At 37.3% G+C, this 22,741-nt stretch overlaps 1 protein-coding gene across 1 annotated transcript in view; it reads left to right on the forward strand.

Annotated features, from left to right (window-relative positions):
• SLC9A9 (solute carrier family 9 member A9) overlaps positions 1-22,741 on the forward strand; it is a 733,387-nt gene that overhangs the window by 570,029 nt on the left and 140,617 nt on the right. The window contains 2 exon segments of the mRNA XM_043990722.1: positions 15,771-15,791; positions 15,793-15,851. Of these exon segments, the coding sequence (XP_043846657.1) occupies positions 15,771-15,791; positions 15,793-15,851 (80 nt within the window).

Below are 22,741 nucleotides of genomic sequence, written 5' to 3' on the forward strand. Positions count from 1 at the left end.
TGGGTCAATGATAGAACCATTCAGCACTCTGTTAAAGCTGGCATCGATCCATTCATTTGGATTGGGTCAATCAGTTTGAGCCTGCCTACCTGAATATCAACAGTGACTTCTCTCTCTTGTCCACAAGAATATCATTCCCCGTCAAAAAATATTGCTAAAATCTAGGTCCATTCACAGGAATCAACATGATACTGACAATAACTTACATTTATATAGTGATTTGATATTTGCAAAGTTCTTTTCTCAAAACAATTTTGTGAAGTAGGTAGAGTGAAAACTGAGTCTTAGAGTGGTTAAAGATTTGTGTAAGGCCAAACAACTAGTAAATGGCATTTCCTGGATTCAAGACCAATTATATACTGATTCCAAATCCAGGATTCTATCCACTTAAGTCCACCATGGCAGAGATTTTTTTAATGTACTAATATTAGTCCTACGAATTTGGCAGTGAACAGAAGTCTTTCCAAGCAGGTGTTTCTAGAAGATGAAGGAAAATTTCCATGAGGCTTGTCAAATCTGATGACACCTGCCCATCTCTTGGTGATTCACATGGAAATAAGTGTGTTGCCAGAGAAACATAACAAACATCAATGAGAATTTTGAAGTCCTGACCAAGAAATTCAAGATCTTAGGGGCACAAAGAGTGTTTGCATCACTATGGTGGATTGAAGAGAGGAGTTTCAGAAGGGAAAGACAGATTTAGGAAGCGAACACTTGGTTAAGAAAATAGTTATGATCACCAAGTGTAACTGCCATTTATCTAAAATGCCTGGTGGAGTGCAAGGCATGGGCTAGGTGCTGGAAATACAAAGATAAAAAATGAAACAGTTCCTGTCCTCCAGGAGCTTACATTCTACTAAAGGAAATACAACCTGGATGAAAACAAGTGTAGTACAAGAAAAATTCAGGAGGGAGAGAATTACTATCAACCTGGAATGGAAAAGGCTCCATGGAGGCACCTGAACTGAACATAAAAGAAGTATTTTATGAGCAGAAATGAAGTGGGACATTCACCCAAGGCATAAACGTTATGACTTATGCATGTAGACAGAAGAAAGATTAGAGTTCCGGTAAGAGTGTAGTAGTCTACTTTGCCTAGACTCTAGTTTGTAAAGTGGAGAGAAATAAGGCTAGAAAGGTAGATGGAGCCACATATAAGAACTACAAATACAAGGCTAGTTAATTGTATTGTTATTCCAAAGGCAAAAAAAGAATCACTGAGGGGTTTTCGACAGAGGTATGGACAGGGTTAGATCTCCGCCTTAGGGAGGTTACTTGGCAGCTATATGGAGGGTAGATTAGAGAGGGGAGAGACTGAAAACAAGAATAATAATTAGAACAGTATATCAGTAACCCAGAAAAGAAATTATGAAGGCCTGAACTAAAATGGTGTCTGTGTGTAGAGAGGAGAGCGCAGATATAAAAGACATGGAGGTGAAGTGAACCAAATCTTGGCACCTAAATTAGAAGTAAGGTATACTCATGGAAGACTCCATGGTTATGGACCTGCATGACTAGAATGACAATACTGCCCTTGGCGGAACAAGTCTGCAGAAGAGCCATAATAACCACTTACAAAACCTACTGTCTTCTCAACTCAACCTCTCTAATCATTTCCTGTTTCTGTCCAGGGTACCACTATATTTCCAGTGGTGCTGGCCTCTAACCTTGGAGTTACCATTGACATTTCAATGACATGGACGTTGGTCTCTTCTCTCTCCTTCACCCTACACATCCAATTAATAACCAGAGGAGGAACCCCTCTCATCACCTTCTCTCGTCTTGTGGAAGGTGAAAGGGTTAGTAAGCAAGTCAAGAATTTATCAGCTGCTTAGTTTTTAACAAAAGAGATCTAAAGTCATCTCATTCATCTGGCTGGTCTGGATGGCCCATAGGGTATAGGTCCAGTTATTCATCTTTCAATCCTTTCATAAGTGTTTCTCTACCATGCCTTCCCCTTCAGAATGCTTATTTCTACGCAAAAAAGATGATCTCCTTCTGATGTACAATTGTACTTCTCCTCCCCTTCCAAAAATCTTTTCCCTTTGAACACATCATGGAGTAACCTTCCAAGGTCAGGGTATGAGTAGCATCCTTTTAAATCTCAATAAGAATGAAGTCATATTCATCACCCTGCATTAAAATCTTGGCACAAAGATAAAGCATGACAGGATAGAGAGAGGGCAAAACTCAGAGTCAGAATGACCTAGGTTCAGAACCTGATACTTAGTGGCTGTGTGATCCTGGCTTAGTCATTTAACTTCCCAGCTCCTCAGTCAACTGTCTAAGACTCTAAGTCCCAGAGAAGTCAACACTCTGTATCAGTAATTGGTTTTCTTCCCTGGGAACTCTACACACCAATGTAATTACAGGTCTCATTTAAACAGTTAAATCCTCCAGTTCACTTTTCTTATTACTCCTTATCTGTGCTTTGCTATATAAAAATCAGAGTCCATGGACATCACTTTTGCCTGTCTTCCCTGTCACTGTCCCCTATGGGTAACTAGAGTGTCTCTTCTACTATTATTTTTCTCATATCAAAGATGGTTCTGGTAAAAATGGTCAGTTCAAAGGTACTGATGTGGGCTTTGTAATGAGATTCAGACTGCATGGCACAGGTGGAAGAGGTAACCTGACCATCAAGGACAGAACTGCCTGAAAACATCTAGCTAATAGATTTGCTTCAAGACAGAAGTTAGAATAGTAGTAAAAGAAGCATCTTCAGTAGTATCAAGCTCTCAAGGAAGGCTTAAAAGAACGTGAAACACAAGAAGAAAGCAGTCTTTGCTTCCTGGGAGTTATGAAAGTCAGTCAACTACCATTTATTTAAATATGCCAGGCAGTATACTAAGTCTAAGGGGGAGATAACATACAAATTGAGTACAAGCAAGATATATGCATGATAAATAAATTGGAGGTAATCAACAGAAGGAAGGCACTAGAATATTAAGGTGGATCAAGAAAGACTGCTCAAACTTCCTAGTGCACACGTGCACAAGTGAGGTCACGCCTGCAGAGAGAGAAAGGAGAGGAGAGGGAGGGGAGCGGAGCGGAGGGGGGGGGGAGGGGAGGAGAGTCAGTAAACTCCAGTGTCTTCCTAGCATCTCCAGGGAATCAAATATAAATTGTTCTGTTTGGCATTTAAAGACCTTCCCAATCTGGCCTCTTCCTACCTTTCCAGTATTCTACACTTTACTCTCCTCGAAAACTCAGCAATTCAGGTAACACTAGTGTCGTCATTATTGTTCCTCCCAAGAGGGAGGCTGATAATTCTGCACAGCTCTGCCTCATTTTAAACCCAGTTCACTCCAAGCTAAGACATCACTCTGTGATCTCATTGGTCCGCTTCAAAAACCAAAGGATGAACAACAAACAATCCCCTGCTCCATTTCTGGACTCTTAATTTTTCATTGGATTTCTCCCAAGGCCTGGAACTTCTGCCTCCAAGCTTCCCTGACTATCTTCAAAACTCAGATAAAAGGTCTGCCCTTCCCCCTGCTGATAATGCCTTCCTTCCTATTTGCAAATAGTCTCCCCCATGAGAATGGGCAGCTCCTTAAGGGTGGGGTCTGTGTCTTTGTCTCTCTTTGTATCTCTAGAACTAAGCACCAGTGCCTGGTACAGATTAAACAATTAAGAAATGCTTGTTGTCTGATTTCCTACCTCCCAAAATTCACTAAAATACCTCAAATGAGATAGCAAACTGAGAGTACTTTGTATTTGTTATTAATTCACTTCTGATGTTCTTTTTGTTCTTATTATCAGCTGCTACATCAAAATCCTTTGTACACAAGATGTTTATCCTTACACAAAGTTAGGGGACCCCTCCATCCAGATGGTACAAGCTTAGAATTGATCCAGAGGAGGGAACTGAAATATTAAAGAATGGAAAGCCTACTAGAGGAGCAGAGATTAGAGATTAGGAGAATCTGGAAGGAGAGAGGCTGAAAGAGGATGGGACAGAAGTTGATAAATCAATGTGGACCCTAGGAAAAGTCACTTAATCTCTCTTTGCCTTAGTTTTCCCATCTGCAAAATGGAGATAACAATAGCATGGTTGTTGTAAGGACAAAATGAGATAACGTTTATAAAGCACTTACAAAACTTTAAAACACTATATAAATGCTAGCTGTTATTATTATTGACAGAGCAGCCTAGGGTGGCACAGTGGCTAGAAGGCTGGGGCCTGAAGTAAGGAAGACCTGAGTTCAAATCCAACCTCAGTAACCCTGGGCAAGTCACTTAACCCAAGAAAACATTGAACAACAACAAACAAAAAATAATCACCATCATCATGATCATTTCTAGTTGTTTGGTGATAAAACATCTGAAAAAATTAAAAACCAGTCCCTGCATTCAAAGGTCTTTCATTCCATACTGCTTCAGAAGATGGGGGCAATCTCTGGAGAAATAAGGGATCTACCTTTCATTCAACCATCATATGTTAAGCACCTACTGTGAATAGAACATTGTCCTAAGAATTAGGAAAATACAAAATTAAATAAGAAGGGCTTCCTGGCACCCCAATGAGCTTCTTTTATACAACAGATAACGAATCAACGAATTTTGTTATGCCAAAACATTTTACAGGCTAAAAACATGTTGGCTCAACAAGGGCTTGGGTAAGTTAGTACAAGATGGAGTTAGGGAGATTCAGAGGATACCCCTCACCTTTTGAAGTTAATGGCATGAAGACCCCATTCAAGCTCTCCAACATAACATCCGAGAAATAGACTCCCAAGCTTCCTAAACCAGAGGACCTGCTTCAGCATGCCAGCTCTTCAAGGAGAGTGCAGCCTGCCTGTGTTCTTTCCCAGAAAGAAAGCAGAACTTCAGAGTAGAGACCTTGACTGTTTTCTTGTTCCAAAGGCTTCCTAGCATTGGGATGGATAGCTGACACCACACCTTCCTCTTCTCCCCTGAGAATGGGTATGGGAAAGATGCTAGAAGAGGAAGCACAGATTCTCAAGGGACATGCAGGAATACTTCTCACTTTCTCAGTCTGTGCCCTCCCTCTCTCCATTGGTTACCCATGGCTCAAAAAGTACTTTTCACTATTACCCCTCAGTCCCCCTGCCTAGGATAAATGTACACTGGGTATAGATGGTATATCATGGTCTGATAGTCCGACTTGGAAGGCAACTTACAGAGAAGCCTGTATTCAGGGTACAACTGTCATCTTTCCTAGAAGTCGTTCCCATCTACCTAGCATTGTCGGCATCATTCATTCTCTGAGTGGGCCTGCTCAGTAACCTTTTTAAGACTAAATGGCTGTGTCAAAGATGATATTTGCTTAAAGAGCCTTCTGTTTTGAAGCCAAAGGTTAACAATTTGCTGTTGTAAAGGATAATGGGGGAGAAATCAACTCTGTGTGCCTCTTGCCTACAATGCTTCCCTTCAAAGGGCAATGACAATAACAAGCAAAATTCATAAACTGACATTTATAAGGTTTCTGAAGCACTTTATAGACATTATCTCATTGGAGTCTCACATAACCACAAAAGGCTGATTCTAGAGATATATTACTTATAGTTGAGGAGACTGAGGCTCCAAGAGGTTGAGAAATTGGTTGATGGTCATGCAGCAGTTAATGTTGGCAGCAGTATTTGACCCTTCTCCAGTTCTTGCTCTTTTCAACAGATACTAATCTCTCTTTTTTAATCAGGAAAACAAATCCATGAATTTGAAGGCATTACTAAATACATTGCTGCTAGGTAGCACAATGGTTAGAGTGCTAGAGCTGGAGTCAGGAAGACACATCTTCCTGAGTTCAAATCCAGCCTCAGATACTTACTAGCTGCATGACCCTGGGCAAGTCACTTCACCCCTGTTTGCCTCAGTTTCCTCATCTGTACAAGGAGCTAGAGAAGGAAATGGCAAATACTCCAGTATCTTGGCCAAGAAAAACCCCAATTTGGGTCATGAAGAGACAGACACAACTGAACTGCAAACACACACACAGATTGTGTTGAATTCTATATCATCTCAGCAGATCTACATAATTTCCAAAGGTATTCATCCTGAGTGTATCTTTCCTGGTGAACAGGAGACTTCCAGAAATTTAATGGGGAAAGCTTTCTTGCATATTTTAATCCCATCAATGCTCACTGAAATGAGTAGAAATCCTATCTGGTTATCCAGGAGCAGAGTTAGCAAAGGCCTCAAGTTTGAACACTGAACAAAGGATTTATGTACATTTGCTTGGTTCTCCTTTTTTTCCCATAAATTCATACAATAAACAGTCTCCATCTCACTTGGGCATCTGGTTTTCACAGCTCTCTGGCCAGAACTGATCTTTTCTCAGGACTCATATAAGCATAAAGCAAATAGGCACAGTCTGATCTTCCTATCATTCTCAATCTGGGAGGATAACACATCAAAGAAAAAAACAGCAATAGTCCATATTCCTGCTGCTCTGTATCATGCCCTAGCCCCTTGCCTGCTAAGCAAACCGCTAAGATGTCAACTTCGCCCAATGTCTTCTCATTTTCCCATAAACTGAGATGTTTGAGGAGCTCAGAATAGTCAGAGTTTCCTCAACTGTCAAAGATTTTATTTTTTAGAAGCAACAAGGTTGGGACAACCTGAACTCCAGTTTTCTTTCTAATTTAATTTTCTTTTGGGGTGCGATTGAGAGGGTAGTAAGTAGTTATAAACCTAGAATGCTTGAAAGTCTATAGAATCAAATATTTAGAGCTGCATATATGAAGAAACTGGAGACCAAGAAAGTTAGATAACTTGCCCAAGGTCACACAGGTAGTTAGTGGCAGAGGCAAGATTCAAACCTAGTCCCTCTAACTCTGATGCTAGTTGCCCTGTCTTGCTGCCTTCTGGATTCAAATAAAAGGAAATAATATTTGTAAAGCATTTAGCAAATGCCTATTACATAGCAGGTTCTTAATTAATGCCTATTTCCTTTCTTTCCTCTACTCCTTCCTTTCCCTTCTGGCTGCTTCTTACTAAAGCAAAGAGCATTTATATAAAGCTTTAAGGTCAAGTCATGTCAGCAAGTATTTATTGAACACTAATGTGTGTCTGTCCAATCATGTCACTCTGGACCCCTTACTCAATAAACTTCACTGGCTCCCTATTGCCCTCTGAAGCAAAATGCTCTGCTTCAAAACTTGATCTGCCCCCCTCTACCATGCCAGTCTTCTTACACCTGACTCCCACAACACATACTCTTGAATCCAGTGACACTGGCCATCTGATTGTTCCACAAACAAAGCACTCTATATCTCATCTCCCACCATTTTTTTGGCTTCCCCCTGCCTGATATTCTTTCCCTCCTCCACTCCAACAATTGCCCTTCCTGGCTCCCTTAAAGTCCCAACTGAAATCAATCTTTCTACCAGGAAGGCTTCCCCAATCCCCTTGTAATTTAGTGCCTTCCTCTGTTAATATTTCTATTTATCCTGGATATAGCCTTGCTTTGTATATATTTGTGTGCATGCAGTCTCCCCATTAGACTGTAAGCTCCTTGAGGGTAGTGGACTGTCATTTTTGGGCTCTTCTTGTATCCCCAGAGTATAGCACAATGCCTCATGGCAGGTGCTTAATAAAAGTTTATCGTTGGATTCCTAGGGCACAGTGCTAAGCTCTGGGGATATATATAAAAGCCAAAAGAAAGAGTCCTTGCCCCTCAATGAGTTTACATTCATTTATTCTACCTCTCAATAGCCATTTTATTTTTTCCAGTTACATGTAAAGATAGTTTTCAACATTCATTTTTTATAAAGCCTTTTGAGTTCAAATCTTTCTCCTCTCTCCCTTCTCTCCCCATTCCCAAGAGAACAAGCAATCCTGATTATGCTTATATATGTATGATCACATTAAACTTATTTCCATATTAGTCATATTGTGAAAGACGAATCAGAAAAAAGAGAAAAAACCTCAAAAAAGAAAAAACACAAAAAGTAAATAGTATGGTTCAATCTTCATTCAGATTCCACAGTTCTTTTTCTGGGATATGAAGAACACATTCCATCATGAGTCCTTTGGAATTGTCTGAGATCATTATATTCCTAAGAAGAGCTAAGTCTATCACAGCTGATCATCACACAATGTTGCTGTTATCATGCACAATGTTCTCCTGGTTCTGCTCACTTCACTCAGCATCAGGCCACTTAAGTCTTTTTTGAGGTTTTTTTTGAAATCTGCCTGCCATCACTTCTTACAACACAATAATATTACATTACATTCATATACCACAACTTTGTTCAGCCATTCCCAGTTTATGGGCATCCCTTCAGTTTCTAATTCTTTGCCACCCACAAAGCTGCTAGAAATATTTTTGTACATGTGGGCCCTTTTCCCTTTTTTATGATGTCTTTGGGATACAGACCCAGCAGTTATATTGCTGGATCAAAGGGTATACACAGCCCTATAGCCCTTTGGGCATAGTTCCAAATTGCTCTCCAGAATGGTTGGATCCATTTGCAAGGGAGTTTACTTTCTAATGGGAGAAAATAATACAGCAAAGAAGCTGAAAAGGGTGGAGAGAGAGAGAGAGAGAGAGAAAGTACCCTAGAGTGACCGTGGTAGAGAAACTGGAGAATAGAGCCTAAAGAGAACTGAAGGCATGGCTATCCTGGGTGCTTTCTTTAAAGTGGAGGTTATGGGAGGAATCAGAAGAAGGGACTTCAGCGCAGAGTGTACTTCCAGTATGAGAAGTCCAAAAGTGGAGTGAGCTTCCAGGATGAGGAGGTTTCTGTAGCCTGGTAGAGAAAGTCTGGAGAATTAATAGTGGATCCAGGAGAGGAATCAAGCCATCCAAAGCACCTTAGAAACATCTCATTTTATCCTCACAACCACCCTATAAGGTGGGTGCTATTATTATTCCCATTTTTCAGATTAGAAAACTGAGGTACACAAAGTTTGAAGTAACTTGCCCACAGCTGAAACTGTCTGAGGCAGAATTTGAATGCAGGTCTTCCTGATTCCAGATCCAGTGCTCTAGGGGCACTTAGATGGTACAATGGATAAAATGCTAGACTCAGGAAGACCTGAATTCAACTCTAGCTTTAGAATGTATGACCCTAGGCAAGTCATCTAAACCTGTTTGCCTCAGTTTCCTCATTTACAAAATGGGGATGATGGTAGTATCCACCCTCCATGGTTGTTATGAGGATCAAATGAGCTTATTATTATTATTATTGTTGTTGTTTTTATTATTATTTTATCCACTGCATTATCTAACTGCCTAAAAAGAAACATTTTGTATAGGGAAATACTTGGATTTCTTTTTGGTATAAAGGCATAGCATCTCGTGACCCAAATCTAAAGGAATATTATCTGTAATGAAGAAAATCCCTCTCTCCAAATACTTCTGATGACTACTCACATCTATTGTCCTTGGGGGGTGTTGGGAAGTGCCACTGCAGAAAAGCGGAATGTGAACAGATTGATGTTTTCCTGCTGGCCACTGACCATCTGGACTCTCCCAGAGGTCTGAGATCTGTGCTGTCTCCATCAGATACCTTCCCTGTTTCATAGTGACCACAAAGGGCTGCTTTCCCTGGGCACATTTATCATCAACCCCCCATGGCACAAACAGAGCGCACAATAGGCTAACTCATTTATTTCCACTCATTTATTGATGGCCTTTCATAACTGGGTTATTAAGTCATCAATAACTTAGGGGAAATAAATGAATGGATCCCAAGCTAGGCCAGTGTATATATGGGATATAATCTCAAGTCATCATTGTGGAACAGCAAAAGGACCAAGCAGTTCTAATGCTGGATTAGCAATGTCATTTGCCCCACCTGGGGATAGGAGTTAGTTCTCCAAATGTTTCCCACTAATTGGGATCTAATTTATTTCTGAAGCAAAGGAGCAAAACTAATAAAACGACTAGCCTCAAAGATAAAAGGGGAAGAAATGGTTAACTGTGTCAGCAATATTCCAAAATACCACATAAGCGATTTCTCTCACCTGGCTGACAAAAGTGTCCTTGCAAGATTGGCCTGATATCCCTTGATTCTATGCTCCTGGAAAAGTAGAGCTAATCTTTTCTATTTCTATTATAAACCCCATAGCTCCAAGTAGAGTATTATGTATGCTTAGTAATATTTGTTGAAAAAGGGAAAAGGCAAGAAGTCAATCAACCAATCAATAAGCATATATTTAGTGATTACTGTGTGTAGGCAGAGAAAGTAAAGGAAGAGAATATGGAAGGAAACAAGGAAAGGAACAAAGGAAAGAAAAGAATGAAAGAAAGATGAGCCTGAAATTCTTAAAACTCTGACTAGTGATCACTGTCCTGGATTTTTTTTTTAAAGCTATCTTGCATGTAGTAGGCACTCAAGAAATATTTGCTGCTTTCATTTACTACATGGATTGTTGATTAAGGACATTCCTCAAATATTTAAACAATTGTTGGAATTTAGCCCAGTTCAATGAGCATTTGTTTATTCAATGCCTACTCCCTGCAGGGCCACCCTGTCCTATGTGCAAGGAATTCAAAGACCAAAACTGAAGGACCTTTCCTTCCAGAAGCTTACATTCTACTACAAATGTTCTCAATGCAAAATATACTTTGCTATAAAAAGTCTCAGAGCGAAATGAACAGAACCAAGAGATATTGTATACAGTAACAATATTGTTTTAAGAACAACTTTCAGCAAATAAACCATTTTGACTATAATAAATATGCAGATTAACTACAAAGGAAGTATGAAGGAAGATGCTATTTGCATCCAGAGAAAGAACTGGTAAATATTAGTATGTATAGAATTATTCTGCATATGTGTATATTACACATATACATATTTTTGTCTAATGGTAGCCATCTCTAGGGCAGGGGTAGGAAAAGAAAAAAGAAAAAAATGTACATAATAACTTTATTATCTGTCTTAAAGGAATAGCAAGTTATATATAACATAGTTGCAGTTTCATATGCAATCATCTTTTTTATTATACTGTTATAGGAATGCTTGTTTTATTCCATAAATTAAAATAAAAGTAAAATAAAATTTAAAAATTTTTAAATGACTAAATCATAATGATGCTATTAACATGAATGTGGAAAATCCTTTCTATGCAAAAATATTTCTAGTAACATTTTTAATAATAGCAAAAAAGGGAAGTTACTGTTTGCTAAATGACATGGGTTATATTGTGTATAAATATATGTGTATATCTCTATACAATATGTGTATATGTATAAATGTGTCTATATATATGTACATATAGATACCCAATGTTTGTATCCCCACTGTGTGTATATATATAATATACATACACATATATATGTATATGTGGATATATAACTATACGGTGTGGTATATAAATGTAATAGAATATTTAGAAATGTTCTAAAATTTAAAGAGAACACTGATGTTGAAGTCAGAAGATTACAATTAAAATCCACCTCTAATGCTAACTACCTATGCAACCTTTGCAAATCACAACTCTCTTGGTCCTCAGTTTCCTCATCCATAAAATGAGATGGTTCAACAAGATGATTCTTGATGTCCATTTCAGTTCTAGATCTATAATGCTACAACACTATGATTGTACCTTAAGAAATAATAAATAATGTATTATTAGATATTATTAATAATATTATATATAAGAAATAAGGAGAAGAAATACAAAGAGTACTGAGAAATACAGGAAGGCTTTGGTTAAGTGATGAGGAGTTAAGAAAGCAAAACCCAAACAAAAATATACACATTAGCCGCAGCAATCATTTTTGTTTTTGGTAGGACAATGAGGGTTAAGTGACTTGCCCAGGGTCACACAGCTAGTAAGTGTCAAGTGCCTGAGACCAGATTTGAACTCAGGTCCTCGTGAATCCAGGGCCAGTGCTTTATCTACTGTGCCACCTAGCTGCCCCAGCAGCAGCAATCTTAATGAGAAGAAAAACACTATAGAATGAAAGTATTACTGTACACTTTTGGAACTCTAAGAAGGGTTGTAGTATATTTGTAAAATATCCTAACAGAAACTTATTAGATATTTACAAAACACACCCTGAAGCTGATACAGAAGGAAGACCACTTTCCCACCAAAAAGGAGGAAGAAGACTGATAGTCTCACAGCACATAATAAACAATACACAGACTCACAGAAATACTTTTTGGGACAAGCAGACATCACTGAGAAATAATAAAGGTAGAAAACAGATATTCACAACTGGAATTGTGGGAGGTGACCAAGAACTAAGAAATAGCTCGGATCTAAATGTGATCATCTGTGGGGTGACATCCACATGAATTAAGCCAACAAATATGTCAACATAGAAGCTTTGAGCAATAGCTGAGCCACAAGAGTATGTTTAAGGAAAGAGAGGGGTTTCATAAGATCACCCTTGCTCTTAGTTTCCTACCTCCTAATTCCCAAATTTGCATTTGCATGAAAGGAGTCATGGCTAGTTGCTGAATTGGAAGTATTAACAGAAGCAAGTGACTAATTGAAATGGAATTAGGATACTGGAGCTTGAAAATACCTTTAACGTCATCTGATCCAAGTCCCTCATTTTTTTTAGATGAGGAAACTGAGACCCAGGAAGGCTAAGGAACTTGTCCAAGGTCATATAATAAATAGTCTAATGGCGAAGCCAAGACAAACCCAGATCACCACAAATCCCTGTTCAAGAAAAATCCTTCTAAGTTCTAGTTTTCCTAAAAACAGGGGAAAACATTCATCAGATATAAACCTATCAAATTTATGTGGATCCAGATGAGATTTTTATTCTAATTTAAAAAAATCCCTATTTGGAAAAAAATAAGCCTTCTAAATTCTGGTTGTCTCTATGAAACCGGGGGAAACACCCATCAGATATGAACCTTTTTTCCATTTGTGTGGGTCCAGCTGTGACATTTTTACTATTACAGCAAAATTCTAGCAACATGTGGCTGCTTCAGAGGTGGTGATATAGAGAGGACTTGCAAAGGCTACACACTAACTAGGAAGAAGGAAGTTTCTGTAAATCTATCACCTACCCCAGGTGGGAACAGTCAAGCAGAGGTGCTGCAAGAGAGAGAAATTGAACTAGACATCCTGCCTTCTTTATAATGAGTAGTGATGAATTTGGACCCTTGAATAACAAGGTGTACTATTCAAGCTCAAGCAAAATGACATGAAAGCAAAGCTAGAAATAGTTGGAACATTTGAAAATGTTCAGCAACAAAAGAGAAAAGCTGAGAGTTTTGTTTTCATTTCAATTATGATCCTCTACTGGCTCTTAGACAAAAGATAAATGACAACAGACCATATTTTGCCTTCCCATTACATTTTGTAGGAATGGGGACCTGGTATCTACAGTCACAGTCCAGCTGCATTATCACACATCCATTTTTGATGACATACATCATTTTGGATTCAGTTCACAATCATTAATGAGCAATAAAATGATTTGACAAAGAGTTATCTAGAAAAGCAAATTAAGTTGAGATGATCTGAGGACAGATTCTGATACTGCATGCATATATTGCCATTTGTCTTATATGTGTCATCACATAAACAAAAGAGTATTCATATGACTATTATTAGAGTGAAAAATAATGATCCCACTTAACAATGCAAAATATGGATCCCAGTAAGGCAAACAATGACACATTAAGTTTTGGATGTATTTAATCATGATGATAATTATGATCTGATTGGCTCTTAGAAATATCTTCTCATTACATATGTATGTATATATATAATATCATATAGGAGACAGAAAAGGCATTTTAAGTCACTGAGTAGCCTTCATCTTTCCACACCAGAATGCTTATTGCCAGCTGCTTCTAAAGCTCATTATATTTTCTACTCCTTTATCTTACCTTTCTATATGCCTCTTTCACATACACATCAATCATATTCTTTCTCTTTTTATCCCATTCTTCTTTATTACTTCTTTCCCTAGTCATCTTGAGAACTGAAGGGGAAGGAGGTGAATGACCTCAACTTATCACAAAAGACTTGCTAATATATAATTCAGAACTTGGAAGGGAAGATAGCAAAAATTGCCCATGGTCTTCTTCAGTGTCATCCTTCTCTTACAAAGAAAAGGAAAGGAAACTGGAATTGTATCACTCCTTTAGGGATGACCTTTTGTGTAAGCAATAAACTAATGCCATCTCATTTGGCAGAAATAAAGTAAAATAATCCTGCCACAGAAATTTAACAGAATATAATTTTTCTTGATGTTAGAAAATAATATTACTTGGATGCTTAATAAAAGTGGGGTCATTGATAAATGTAAATGCTGAATCATTCCACAAGGGTGCTCCCCACATAGTAGGGTCTATGATCTAATTCACATGACAACCTGTTCACACATGAACAGATGAAAATATTACTTCTGTGGGATAGCAACACTAATAAAACAGAGATACACATATGCACATGTATACACATGTATACACACACTTAGACACAAATGCACACATATATGCACTTACATATCTATACATGAACACACAGACATACTTTTGAATTAAATCTTTCATTTCATTGGCACAGGGAACTCTTAGTGAGAAAATTTTCCATCAATGCATATTGGCACTTGATCTGCAAATTATGGTCTTAGAGCAGGAATTCTTAATTTGGGGTTCATGACCTTTTTCTTTTTTTAATACATTTTGATAATTATTTCAATATAATTGGTTTCCTTGGTAATCATATTTTTATTTTATGCATTTAAAAACATTGTTCTGAGAAGGGCCCAGTCTTTACCTGACTGCTAAAGGGATCCATTACTCAAAAAAAAGTTAAGAATTCTTGTCTTAGAGAGTTCCCTGGGGGGGCACTGAGTGTACTAGCCCAAGGTCACATAGCTAATGTGTCAAAAGAAAGACTTTACTCAGGTCTTCCTGGTTTGAGGTCAGCTTTCTAACTCTCTATCTACTACAGGAAGGAAAGGAAAGGAAAGGAAAGGAAAGGAAAGGAAAGGAAAGGAAAGGAAAGGAAAGGAAAGGAAAGGAAAGGAAAGGAAAGGAAAGGAAAGGAAAGGAAAGGAAAGGAAAGGAAAGGAAAGGAAAGGAAAGGAAAGGAAAGGAAAGGAAAGGAAAGGAAAGGAAAGGAAAGGAAAGGAAAGGAAAGGAAAGGAAAGGAAAGGAAAGGAAAGGAAAGGAAAGGAAAGGAAAGGAAAGGAAAGGAAAGATTTAAGAGAAAGGAGAAAAGAAGAAAAGAAGAGGAAAAGAGAAAGATTTTGCTTTGTCTTCTGAAGGTTCTGCCCATCCACCAAGAAAGGACCATAAAGGATAATAAGGGAATGACTCTCAGACTTCTCTTAGCTGGGTCCCAAGAACTCTTTTTTCCCCCGGGGCAATGAGGGTTAAGTGACTTGCCCAGGATCACACAGCTAGTAAGTGTTAAGTGTCTGAGGCTGAATTTGAACTCAGGTCCTCCTGATTCCAGGGCTAGTGCCTTATCCACTGTGCCACCTAGCTGCCCTGGTCCCAAGAACTCTTAACAAATATTAACTACATCCTAAGGAGTTTTCAGTCTTCTTTGGCCAAGTACCCATACAGGTCACATTCCAGATCCTTAAATTATTTCCAATAGTGGGAATTCTGCATCTAAGAGTATGGTCAGTTTTATGTCATTTTCCCACTGAAGAATGGAAACTCTTTGAGAGTAGGAGCTATTTTTCATTTTGACTCAGCACCTAGCACAGCATGTTGAATATAATTGGCATTTAATAAAATGCTTGTTGAATGAAGTAGAAAGTAATGCATTGCAATGAAAGGTAATTGGGTTTGCTATGTAATTTTACATTGAAATGTCATGTACCAGTTGTCTAATTTCTTTTTTTTCCATTTCCCCTTCAGGGAGGTGATCATTTGGACAGGAAACCCTACAAAGGCAGAAAGTGCCTGGCTTTTCCGAATCTGGTATGGTTTTGACCACAAGTATCCTTTGATTATTGTAATCTCACAAAGATCTATGTGACATATGGCAACTGGGCATGTTACTCACTCAAGCATGCACCTATTTTTTATCTTAAGCAACACAAGAAAGCAAAATTAAATCAAAGTCATGGTTATCTGAAGAAAGAAGGAAAACTAGTTTTAAGAAAGTATTGACTTAGTGAAGAAAAAGCTACAGCTGTTACTAAATGAACCAGAGATTGAGGCAAAATCATTCATAGGATCTCTAGAACCTCAGTCAAAGCTGAGCTGGTATATTTTAGGCACCTTAATCTTTTCTGATGCCAGAGAATAAAATAGGATAGACCTGAAGAATTGATCAATGGGGATTGGGTTGTTTTCACCTTTGTGAAGGAACTTGGTCTTTGATGTGTTTCTAAACAGCACCTACTTAATTTGTATACTTAATCAGTATAACATTAGGGAATTATGTATTCACCCAAGACAACCCTCTCCCTTATCAAGAAGTCTAAGTTGTGTGCTCTTGTTTTGTGGTGTGGAGAAAAAGAAAGAAAGAAAAAGAGGACCAAGAACTTGTAGAATTCATTAAATACTAGATCAAGACAGTGATCTTGTTTTCATACAGAAATTGGTGATGATTGCCAGTCACTCAAAAGCCTTTTTCTTTTAAGTGTGATTTTTCTTTATTCTGGCAATGAACATGCATCTTTTCATATAATTTGAAGAACTAAGATGTTAGGGCTAAAATGTTTTACCATTTTGTAAGTTTCAGAAAGCTTTCCATTTTCAAGCATTGTTTAAAAAAATTACAGCAGGAATGAATGAAATGAGTTTTAAAAAAAATGAATGCCAGGGGTCAGTGGATAAAAAAGTCTGCCATGGCATGTTTTAAGGCATAACCAATAATTAAATATAATATAACTCAGTAAAAGGGGGAAAATGACCAAGAACAGCAAATGGGACATTCAAAGAATAGGTAAAGAGAATGGAGAATGTAAAGGGTACAAGAAGTAAGTGAAATAGAGGAAGAAAACAGTTGGGTGGAAAAGAAGACAAATGAGAGAAATTGACATAATAGATACAAATTTATAAACCAAGGAAGGGAAAGGTGGAGAGAAACCAAAGAAAAAGTTTGAAAGAAACAAGAATATGACAGAATGAAAATGAGAAGACACATTCCAAGAATTACCAAATGGACTTACTGAAAATTGAGAGCACGTAAGTTTTTTTTTTCCTTGATTACAATCCTGTTCTTGAAGTTCTCTGTTAACTATAGTCAATTTTTTCTACATTAAAGTGCCTACTTTGTATAGATTTTTGTAATATCTATTTTATAAATACTTATGTTCTGATATGTGTTTAGATATATATGTATGTTTAGATAGATAGATAGATATTCTCACAACTAGGGAAGAGGGGAGTGCTTCATGGATAAAGAGGCACCGTAGCTGAATATTGAAGAAAAATAAAGCTTCTAGGTGGCAGAAATGGGTGCGGGAGGTAAGTTTCGGTCATGAGGAACACGTCATACAAATAAACCAAGGTCAGAGATGAAATGTCAGGTTTGGAGAACATTCCAGTTTGGCTGAAACATAGAATTCTTAAAGCGAACTCAAGGCTCTTAAATATCAAGATAAGGAGTTTCTATTTATTAATTTGTTTTTTACTCTTTCTTTCTTTCTTTCTTTCTTTCTTTCTTTCTTTCATTTAGAGTGTCAATGGGGAGCCATTGATGGTTTTTCAGCAGGGAAGTGTTGGTCAGACCTTTGTCTTAGAAAGAATGTTTTGGCAGCTATGTAGAAAAACATTTTGGGGGGGATGGCCTGGGGGAAGCTTAAAAGCAGAGAGATCAATTTAAAGGTTGTAATGAGAGTGCAGAAAAGAGGTGTTAAAGATCTGGAAGGGGTGTTGGCTTTGTGAGTTGAGAGACACAGATGTGAGAGGTGGTGTGGACAAGATTTCATACTTTATTGGGTATTGGATTGAGAGCAATGGAGAAAAAAAAGTAAAGGATGATCTGAATGTCACAGCTCTGATGGCTGGGAGGACAGGAGACTTTTAGAAACAGCTAAGTTTTCTGTGGCCCTCAACTCTTGGATGGAATTTCATTCAGCCCTATTATTTGTCCTACATTCTCTGAGGGTTGGTGATTTCATAGAATATTGCCAATTTAACTGAATTTCATCCTTACCAAGGATTTGTGCCCTAGGCTTGTAGGAAAGCATCTGGAAGTAAATTTGCTCCAAATTAAATGTATTTGATTGGGAAGTCATATAAAGCCTGGTATGTTATAAACAATGTTGAATTTAATGTCAGGTAAGACTTGAGTTCTACTCCTGTCTCTGACAGTTATTAGTTTGTGTGACTTTGGGGAAGTCACTTAAACTCCCGGAGTAATTTCTTAACTATAAAACTATAACCATAAACTATATAACTATAACTATAAAATTATCTGAAGGACCTACTCTTCAAGGTGAGGATCAGATGAGGTATGTATATAAAATAATTCCTAAACCTCAATTGCTGTCTATCCACTGTCACTATTCTTAAGATGACAGCAAAGTAGAAATGAAATGATGGCTATAAACAAAAAAAATACCTTGCTAACTTGGATATTGCTATGAAGTGCACTGTGCACTTGGAAAAGAGGCATGGTATGGTGCTACAGACCCCAAATAATCAAAAATTAATCTAAAGGAATATTTATTACTTATGTCCATCACTAATGGCAATGTTAGCCCTAAAGCATCTTTTCTTAAAGGGATGAATACACCTCATTTTCTGCTGATATGGATATCACATGGGAAACTCATTCCCACATTTTTTCAGAAAGAAATGGCAGCTGTTACAGGTAGTTTGAACATTAGTACTATCTTAGTTCAGATTTCATGTTGAGAGGAAATGAGGCACCTGCAATTCATTGAAAAAGTTAACAAAAGGAAGGTGGATTTTACTCTAACATGACAAAGATATGCAACAAGAAAATAGTGGCACTTAGCTTCTTTTTTTCCATATGGAAATGTTTCTGGTCATCAGGGCAAGAAATAGTCAAGAACATTATGACTCATGTGATCTTCAGAAACCCACCAAGTTGGAGAGGCTCTGACTGCAGACTTTTTATGCCCATGGATGACCAGGAAACTGTTTCAAGGAGAAAGGATTTCCAGGATGCTTTGTCTCCTTTTAGGGAAAAGTAACTGCTGTTGCAGGAAGAAAGGAAGAAAGGATAGGTCTAATATGCTATGGGAAACAGTAGTAGATATTAGTTTTATCACAGCAAGAGAGAAATGAAGCCATTTGCCACGGGTCAGGAAGAGGTGTAAATTTCAGATTCCAAGCAGTAATGCTAAATTCATATGACTTCATTGATTTTGTCTTACCTTTCCCAAAAGATTTAATTTGCACATGACTTTTGACAGACTCACAAAATTAAAGCAGATTTACATCCTACATAGTAACATCTCTCCTTCCAATCTGGGGGTATTTTTTCCTCCAGTCCAGTCATTTCCAGAAATTGCAGCACTGCCACTTTTGTGCAGATGTAGCTTCATTTAAATATGGTTTTTGCATCATATGCTTAAAATGTATGTCTGGAGAATAACTATCCAACCAGTTTTCTGTCCTGTGGGCTCTCTTTGTAGCCACAAAGTGACTCACTGCTGTGTGCTGTTAAAGATGCCTTCATTCTTTCAAAGACAAATGGCCCAGTTGGACCATCTCCTTGTTCTTCTGCCCTTCTATAGTATATTGTGGTCCTTCGTTAATAAGTTTGTGGATTTATTTATATTTTATTAAACTATAATTCTTGTATGCTATGAATTATACCAACCCAACAATAATTTATTAAGCATTTATTGGCACTGTGCTAGGCACTAGGGACATGAAGACAAAACATAAATCAATCTCTTTTCTTAGGAAGTTTATATACTAGTAAGCTCTAGTAATTTTTGAGATCAGAAACTATTTCATTTTAATATTAATATCCCTAGCATCTAGCATAATGTCTGGCTCACAGTAAATTTTTAATGAATATTTATTGAATTGAAATAAACTCTAGTGGGGACAGATAAAAAATACAAATATATATGTATATATGTATGTGTGTGTGTGTACACATATATGTACATATGACATTTTAAGGAGAAAAGGCAATGCTAACTAAGAAAATCAAAAAGGTTTTCCCTAGGAGGTGGTACATTAGCTAAGCCTTGAAGGAATTTAGGGATTCTCAGGTACTGCCTCATACCCACCCAGCCCCCAGGGGGAAAAAACTACCTCCGGTCAGACACTTAAAATTGGATCTTGCCATAGATAATTATGTCTTTTAAAGCATTAAACTTTATGTTCTTTTTAAAGAGATATCCATTTCTCTTTAGTTTCACAAAATCATCATTACATCAATCTATCACAATTATATCATGAACTTACATAGTTTCTTTTTCAAAGTACTAAATCTTTCTCATTATCCTCATTTTCTCAGAGAAAAATAGGAGCAAGACTACACGTCCCCATTTTTCAGCTTGTAAAAGTGAGACAGAATGAAGTGGTTTGGTTAGGATGACAGAGCATCCTTGCCAGAACTGGAAATCAGGCCACATTATTCATAAACAAGTTATCAGCCTGCTAGACTCCCAAAAGATTTTCTCCCTTTCAATCACTCCAAATTATTTCTCTTATTTAAACATTTGTATATATTAGTAACACAAGATAAGAATGACCTTTTCCAAAAGGTAAAGTCTAAATTAATTCCCCAAATAACTCACTGAATCATTCAGAAGTCAACAAAGAGATATATCATTTATCTTTCTGCAACCAATTTGTATAGGTAAAGAAAGTTGCAGATTAACAATGGATTGGCAAGTGAACAAACCACAAAGATCAAATAAATGTCAAATCATGGATGGAAACATACATTTATCTTTCCATCACTCTATTTGGAATAAATTTCATAGAGCCACAAGAGTTTTATTTGATGCTTCTAATATATCTGTATTTATTTAATAATTTTAAAGTTATAAAGAATATCATCATTATCATACATAATGGGGAATAAGGTATACAGGAGTGTAGGCATATGATTTCATAAGAAATCCCAATGTGAAAGCTCCCTCTCTTAATTCATGGGCAATTCTATAACACAGATTTATAAAATTGCCTGGGGTACTGAAAGGTTAAGCAATTCTCAGATTCACATAGGTGCTATGTATCAGAAGCAAGATTTGAATCCAATTCTTCCTGACCCCAAAGCTGGCCCTCTATCTACTATACCACATTGCCTCTCCAATCCTTTATTTATTTTCTTATTTATCTTTTAGTTAAATTTATCTTAATCTAAAAGCGTCACATTAAGGTCCACAACAATTGTTGGTTGTATTATCTAAGTTTCCCCATATTGAGATTAGTTTACTACTAGTACTTATATTTAGATAACACAACCAACAATTGTTGTGGACCTTAATGTGACCCTTTTAGATTAAGATAAATTTAACCAAAAGATAAATAAGAAAATAAGAAATAAATAATAAATATGTATCTATCCAATGAATGACATATTATGGATATAGAGATAGAGATACATAAATATTATTTTATCACCTACAGGGCCTTGAAATATAATTTCATTTTCTTGCTTATCTCTTTTTAGCATATCTGGTTTTACCATTACCTTGTCTAAGATAATAATTGCAGTCCCCATTGTTTGGTATTTACATGAAGCATAATAGATCCTATTTTAGCCCTTCATCTTAATTCTGTGTGACTAATTATGTTTCAAGGGTGTTTCTTGTGAACAACATATTGTTAACTTATGCTTTCCAAGTCATTTCTCTCCTTTCTCTATTTAAGGGTGAATCAATGCCATTCACATTCATGATTGTGATTTTAGACACATTTTTCTTACAATGTATCCTCTAATAATGTTTCCTTTTATGCCAAACACTCCCTCTATTTTAACAAGGAAAACATGATGAAAGAAAGAAATTGAGATAAATACTAATTACAAAAAAATGGTACTTGCCTCTAAATATTAATAGCTATGTTTATATTGTGCCTCAAAGTTTGCAAAGTATTTGCATTTATTATCTCATTTCATCTATAAAGTTACAAAGGTGATAGCAACAAATATTCAAATTTAGCAAACATTTATCCATGCCTACTATGTGCATGATACTGTGTAAGGTGCTTGTGGCTTATCTTTATAAATGGAATTAAGCCTAAGGAGCTTATATTTTAATGGAGAAGAGGGAATAAATCTACACAAAGATGCAAGTGAGAATGAAATTAGTACAGAGGACTCATCTGGACAAAATGTTAGAAGAAATTTCAGGAGGGGGAGATCACTTTGATGGTGATGGGGTAGGGGTGGGGTTGAGGGTGATGGTGGAATGGAGGGAAGGTATCAGGCAAAGCTTATAGGTATCACTGTTAAGGAGCATCATGAACTCTAAAAAGTCCCACAAAAATGAGTATTCATGAACCTTTTACCTTGCTATGTCAGGGCAGCTAGGTGATGCAGTGGATAGAGTGCTGGCCCTGAATTTGGGAGGACCTGAGTTCAAATCTGAACTCAGACACTTAGTAGCTGTGTGTGGGCAAGTCACTTAACCATAACTGCCTTTTTTAAAAAAATCCAGGGCCATCTCCAGTCATCCTGATATATAACTCTCCACTGGATCCAGATGGCTCTGGAGGAGAGAGTGAGGTTGGTGACCTTGCATAGCCCTCCCTCACTTAAATCCGATTCAGTGCAAATCATGACTTCATCCTGATGTTATGGTCCTCTTCAAAAGTGAAGGACAAACAACACCAACCTTGATGTGTCACCTGTCCCTACTGGAGATCAGTGTAAATTGTAAAATTAACACTGAGCAACAGGGTCCATTCTAATTTTTCCCCTTGGGGGCTAAATGTAA

Source organism: Dromiciops gliroides, chromosome 3 (genome assembly GCF_019393635.1).
Source record: "Dromiciops gliroides isolate mDroGli1 chromosome 3, mDroGli1.pri, whole genome shotgun sequence".
Lineage (NCBI taxonomy): Eukaryota > Metazoa > Chordata > Mammalia > Microbiotheria > Microbiotheriidae > Dromiciops > Dromiciops gliroides.